The sequence below is a fragment of the Mesitornis unicolor genome, unplaced genomic scaffold (assembly GCF_000695765.1).
Source record: "Mesitornis unicolor isolate BGI_N332 unplaced genomic scaffold, ASM69576v1 scaffold19555, whole genome shotgun sequence".
Classification (NCBI taxonomy): Eukaryota; Metazoa; Chordata; class Aves; order Mesitornithiformes; family Mesitornithidae; genus Mesitornis; species Mesitornis unicolor.
The window spans coordinates 8,431-15,283 of NW_010183709.1; the positions used below are offsets into that span (position 1 = coordinate 8,431).

Below are 6,853 nucleotides of genomic sequence, written 5' to 3' on the forward strand. Positions count from 1 at the left end.
TCCTCAGTATTGCATGGAGTGGTTGAAGCTATCATTAGGTAACTAAGTTCAGGGTTTACTAGAACTTGTTTTAAGCTGGGTAAGAGACAGTGCAGCTAGTGAAACACACAAGGAAGCTAGTCAACACAGTCAAGAAGAGCTAGTGAAAAATTACATTGCTGAAACAAGCACCTAAAGCAGCAGATTGCCTAAAGCATCTTGTGGGGAAAAGCTAAGGAGCCTGAGAACCCTTGGGAAGTGAGAGATCAGAGTTGATGTGAAAGATGCCAGTGCTTTCTCTGAGCATAATGACGAGTTAGAATAGATAACTGAGTTCAATACCATATTATGCTTTAAAAAACAATGCAGTTTCTTCCAGTAAGAGAATCTTCCCTGAAACACTGGAAGGTGACTGGCTGAGCATTTTTCATGAATTTCTGTGATAGGATGGGGAATAATAACAATAATCGTGAAAACGCCCAGTGGAGACCTTCAAGTATTCAAAGTATTAATCTGAGTCCATGAAACATGGAAAGAACACTCCTTAGGAGTGGAAGATCTAAAATTTGAAGAGATTTAAATGTGCAGGAAACAAAATCAACAATCTGTGAGAAGACTCCTGGTGGACCTTGTGAATGAGTACAACTTATAACTTCAAATACAGAAATGAAACATTTTAAAGGACACAAAGATGGTTAGGAAGCTGGAGGAGATATGCAAGTCTTCAGGACACTACATATGCTGTGGGAAGAGTGGTACAGTATCTTCATGGAATCCACAGAGCAGAGTCTAGCTCCCTGAACTGTGCTAACTCCACAAGGCAAACAGAAGCAAAAGCAGCAAGTTATTTTAGTCAGTCAGGTCAGCAGACCTGATACATGGAGGAAATCTGCTTGGCAAGACATGATTTAACATATGCAATTTTCTAAGCATAACTTCATTTAAAAGGCAAAATAAAGGTTGGTCTCTCACTATCATGCACAGGACAGAAATAGTATCCAGCCTCTAAGAGGAGGAAGACTGAAGGAGCCTGGGACTGCACACCTGCTAAGGTGGACAACTAAACAGCCAGGTACATAAGTTATATGTGCACTCTCTATACACATGCATGTGCTCACACATGTCTAACTGACATTTATATAAATGTATGGTAAGCATGTCTGTGCATGTGCTACAAATGAATGCGTATGAGCGCACACACTCAAACCAGATGTAGCATGAACATTTTCAACATGTTCATATGTGGTGACATTTGTAGAAGCTGCTGCCATTGCCCTACCTATATGCTCAGGTGCGTACCACTCCTTTTATGTATACGATCACATCCTGTGTGTGCTCTGTGGGAAATACATTCTAGAGGATGCTGTTTGTGGTGAAAGCCTTAAGCATTATTTGCCTGTTTCTTTGACTCCAAGTCTTTTTCCTGTTTGAACAAACATGGAGATAAACTTCTTTGACCCTGTCAATCACAAAACAGCTCAGAGGTGCTTTTCTGAAAATACACAATATCTGCAGTTTATTTTTCAGTTTGATATGAGAGGGCAGGGGTTGTTCAAGCACAGGCTTTTTTCTTAGACATGCATCCCATGGACGACCCAGGCCAGAGTCTCTAGTCCTTCACCAGCCGGTAGATGTGATGCTGGGCACCATGGTCACTAGTTGATACCTCAAAAACATATGCTATGCACAGCAAGGTCTCCTGTGTGTCCCTGTTTGTCACAACCTAGACAGAAAAGGAGAAGAAGCTGAGATTGCAACTGTTGTTTCTCTGCTTACATATTCCAACACTTTTAACATAGACCAAAGTCAGTAACAGGCAAAGAACAGAGAAGCACCAGAATGATAACACAGCTTGGCCACCACAACCCCCAGTCTATGTACCCACATGCCCAAGCAAAGCACTTTCGCAGCATCAGAACTACAATACAGTGAAGAGACAGGGAGGTGAGCAGTCCACTGTGGAGAAAAGAACGTTGTGACCAAAAAAATGGAAACAGGTCCACTAGGTCCTCTACTCCCCACCCTCTGGTGTTGCAGATTTCAGCAGAGAGAAGGTGTTCTCAGAAAACCTCTTTTTGCTCTGTTTGTTGGGCATAGAGCAGCCACCTCCTGTAGCACATCCACTCTTGCTCACATATGTGTTGATATATCACAGCCATGAACAGTTCTTTCCCTCTGTCTGCTCCTACTTGTCAGTGGTAGACATAGACCATGAGGATTATAGAGTATAACTCATTTTACAGAAGACTTACAGGTTTGACTCCATTATGCCTCCCATTCCATATGCTGTAAATGTCAGGAGAAGGATGGTTGCTACACTCATGCATTCTTACAGAAACTCCTGTTTTCCATTTCTTTTTCTATGTCCTCTCAGGAACCTTAGCTTCTCTGCAACGTGACTCGGTGTCAGCAGCACGGTGATACAACAGTGTTGTCTCAGTTTCAGAACCATGCACTGCCTACACTACATGGCAGGGACAAGCGAAATGTAGCACTCCTAGCACAGCTTCCCTCTCTCTGTCACTGCACAGCTTTGCACATTATAGTCATCCAAGTTTGTGCCATAGCTGAAGCTTCTAGCAGTTCTCTCCTGCTGGAGGAGATGCATTTTTCTCAGCAGTAGCACCAATTCAGCTGGAGGCTTGAACTGTACCAAAGCCCAACTGTTCTTGTGAAAACTGGAAGAAAATAGCTGTATCCAAACACGCTTATTAATTTTAGCAGCCTGATTTTGGTCTATTCTTTTTTCTTTTCTGACTTCAACTAACACTTCTCGTTTCTTCCGCAGGCTGTCGTGAGTTATACATATTCAGGTGTGATAAGGCACCAGAGCCTTTTCTGAAAAATGGGTTCTGAAAGCTTGGAGGGATAGATCCAGAGTAATGACCAAAGCAAGACAAATCAGGCTTATGAGATAAGGGGTATCTGAGTTCATGAAAGGGTCTACAAAAAATTTAATTAGACACGCCTCAGAAGTTGGTAGTGGGGTTGGTAGTGCCTGCATTAAGCATGATCATTTTTCAGCTCCCCGGTGGGGAGTGGAAAATGCTCAGCCTGCTGCTCAGGGGGCAGGACTGCAAAAGGCAATATATAAGAGGCTGTGCCAGGACCCACATTAGACATGCCTCTCTGTGACAGGATGTAAGGGAAGGACATGAGAGTACTCAAAACATAAAGCCCCAGGGGAAGTAGAACTGTGGCCACTTTGACATAAAATTTATAGCAAGCGCTGGCCTGACTGAGGAATGAAACATGCAGAAAGCAGTCACAGTGTTCCTCAGTATGGATTACAGCACACAGGCCTTCTACCTCTCTGACCCTGCCCGCTTCATGCTCTTGCTCATCTAAAAAAACTCTTAGCATTTATACTCCTCTTTTCTTCCAGATGCTAAAGGTCTTGGTACAATCATGAAAGAGTAAAGCCTCCTAAAGTCCTGTGAGGTGTATTATTAACCCTTTGTTTTATAGCTGAGGTACCTGCGCCACAGAGCAGTGAAATGAGTTGCCTGAGGCCTCACAGGGTCTCCAGAGGATGAAATGAAGACCACTTGATTTCTGTTTTTTATAAAGCTGCTAGCATCTCTTCTACTTACACAACCTCAGGTTCTCTGGGCAAAGATCTGTGACACATCTTGTAGAGGTGAGCACAGAACTCAGTCCATTAGGAAAACTAACCTTGTAAGCTGTCTTTGCCCTCTTCCTAAATTTAGGCTGCATCTGAGCCTGGAAAGGCTCCTGGTATAACACAGACACTAATGCAAATCTAGTTGTTGTAGCCTTGTAGTAATGCCCTACCTAGAGGTTGCAGTGATTCATGAAGGTGTCACAGAGCTTCCTCCAACATACCCTTTCCTTTCCATGCCTCCATATTCTTTCCAGGTTCAGGATGGTGTCCTTCACTAACCATTGCATCCTTCTCCTTCCTTTATCTCTCTGCCGCATGCATTTTCCCTTCATATTTCTTTTTTTCTCTCTCTTACTCAGGCCTCTCAAATTCTTCTGTTGCTTCTCTGCATGAGTTACTATCTCTAGAGCTCCATAAAATAGTCTCGAGGTGCAATACATGTGAGAGATACTAAGTTCAATTAAGATGCTGCTCTGTGAAAGGAAATCTGCTTTGACCCACAACAGTGGACTCCTGCATGGGGTTTACATGTTTCCAAGCTCCAATGAAAACAGTTGAAAGTCCCACCTGTAAGATAGTAAAGTTCTCCAACACACTGTTCATCATATACTTCTCAGGAAGGTGCTTGAGTTTATGAATGAAGTTTATCATGTATTCGCAGAGAGGGGAACGGTGAATGCGGTAGGAATAGTGTCCATTTTCATAGCGTGCATACTCTGTCTGCAATGCAAAACACAAAAGGGGCACATGAGGATAAAGTTGTCACATTAGTAGCATTAATCACATAAAGGGATTCAGAATTGCAATGGCATTTTCAAGTCATTTTACTAACAGTAATGAGCTGATTAATCATCCCTCTACAGTACTTTGCACCAAGGTTTGTCTCCTTGAGTCCTCTAATTTCTTCAGCTTGAATTATTTTTTCTTTTCCAGCTTAGGAGCAGCAAACTGCCCAGAAACTGTGAAAGGTATCTAAGAGGAGCAGAACAATCGTTAGCAACACTATGGTTTGCATCACTACTGAAAAAATATTAGGTGTGAATAAACTGAAAAAGTTGGAACTACTGCTTTAGCAAGACCAAGAAGCTCCTAGTATATCAATGGTAATCATATGCTCAGAGTGCTTCACAGCTGGAAAGGATTAAGGCCTTTTGGTACCTGTGAGAGAAAACATAGTATTTCTGCTCCGTCTTAAGAGAGGATCTGGCCTATGTTACACAGAGAGATTTTTTTGTTCGCATTCATATCTTAGCTCCTATATATTCCGTCTTCCTTTGAACAGAAGCTGAGGCTGGATTCTATCATTTCACAGCAGACCCTTAAATGGTCATTACCTCCTTTCACCCCAAGAGCTTGGTTTTCTTTCCTGTGCACAGTGGCACTTTTCTTTGGCCCATCTATCCCATTGTGCACATACATAACCAGACTTCAGGCATGCCTATCATATGGCTGAAGACGAGTCTTGGGGAAGGATGTAGCCTGAACTGACTACTGACACCATTAGACCTGGTGTTCTGCACACAGCCACTCCTGCAGCATCTAAAGGCTCCTTGAGAAAGAGAGCAGCAGGCAGCAGGTCAGAGCAGCTCTCTTAGCAGCTGAATGTAGCATCAGATAGAATTTCTTCAATGCCAGACAGATGCATAATTATTATTCAGCTCCACTGTTGCTCGAGCTGTAAGTGTACATGCACTAAGATAAGCCTCATACAACCATAAGACTATAGTCTGTAAATTATTACAGTCTTTTAATTAATGACCATAATCTATAAATTATCTGTTTAAAAATACTGATGAGACTGAGGAATTGCCTACTTATTTTCACCTTTCTGGACTACGAAACAAGGGTCCAATTACCCTATCTTTTATTTCCTTCCCAAAAAACCCAGAGGATCACCAGGGCTGAGTGTCTTACGTATTCACATGCCTTCAGAAAGAGATTAAAGGGAAAAATATCAAATGTTACCAGTCCTTCAATGAAGTCCTGAGACAAGGCCATGTTGCAGGCTGGAGCAATCTTATACCTGCACTTCCCAGAAATAATAATTTATGGCATCCATCTCCCTGACAACAAGCATGGGATATATTTTGCCTTGAGATATACACAGAATGCAAACTCTTGAAGTGACAAAACAGCAGGCAGAGAGAACCTTGCACCCCGGTGTCTGCTCCCTACCTCCACTTTCTCCACCACCTGCTTTCCAAAGGAACACACTTTGGTGGAACAGGTAATGACCATGTTTTCTGGGCTCTCGTATTGGCTGGAAACGCCATAGAAAGATCTGGATTCATCTTCAATATTGGTGTTCAAATCAGCCTGCCAAAAAAAAGACAAAAAAAATAGATGGTTATCAATAGATGGTTGTGATTTTTTTTCACCATTGCCTTGCACAGCCTAAATTGTAGGGTATTGGAGTGTCCAAAGCTCCTTAAGCAGATCAATGTGCATCAAGCAAGCAGGGGAAATCTGAAGATTATGCACTAAAATTCAGTTCCCACTTCAGAAAATGGTGGTGGGGATTTGCATACACATTGGGGAAATTTGACGAAATATCCTCTTAACATTAAAAACACAGCTCTTCACCTTAGCTAATATTTGCCATAACTGAACAGTGCCAGGACAACACAGAGGTACTCATAAAGCATGTATAGAGCAGACAGGAGGACACTGTAGAGATAAGGCAATGCAACAGACAGGGTAGACTGGGCTGCCTCACTAAGGAGGAAAAGTAAGGGTACAACAACTGTAATAAAGCTTTTCCACCCTAGATATGCAGGTAAGGGGAAAGAGACAGAGCAGCGAGAAGGAATGTACATTAGACTCAGGTGCTATGATGAAGAATATACGTAGACAGCATGCAACATAAGGAATGTAGGTTGCTGATGGATTCAACCCAGTTCCACCTGAATGCAAACCCATCTCCATTAGCAGCCACAGTTTGCAAATGTGAGTGTCTAAAGTCGGCCAACTGAAGCCTCTTGTTGGGACCTAACTCCTAAAAATCCTGGTTATCTGAAGCTTCCACTAGGGGTCATTCAAACCATGCTTATGAAAAAAAAAGAGGTGGTTCCCTTAAGCTCTGAAAACACAACATGCTGTGGGAATGCCCAGCCTGGCTTCCTCCCTTTCAAAACTAAAAAGGTAGAGCTTCTCTGTACTCCACAAGCCCAGGTACTAGTAGCCTGCATCAGCAGAAAAGCAATGATCGGTTCCCACAGGCTACTTCAGACTATTCTATTTTTCCTGCTG

General features: G+C 42.6%; 1 protein-coding gene across 1 annotated transcript in view; it reads right to left on the reverse strand.

Moving 5' to 3' along the window:
- Positions 1 to 1,464: 1,464 nt before the first annotated feature.
- TEAD4 (TEA domain family member 4) overlaps positions 1,465 to 6,853 on the reverse strand; it is a 19,846-nt gene continuing 14,457 nt past the window's right edge. The window contains exons 6-8 of the mRNA XM_010184247.1: positions 5,780 to 5,920; positions 4,172 to 4,324; positions 1,465 to 1,702 (exon numbers count right to left, since the gene is read on the reverse strand). Coding sequence (XP_010182549.1) covers positions 1,589 to 1,702; positions 4,172 to 4,324; positions 5,780 to 5,920 — 408 coding nt within the window. The 3' untranslated portion in view covers positions 1,465 to 1,588. The remainder of the gene's footprint in view (positions 1,703 to 4,171; positions 4,325 to 5,779; positions 5,921 to 6,853) is intronic.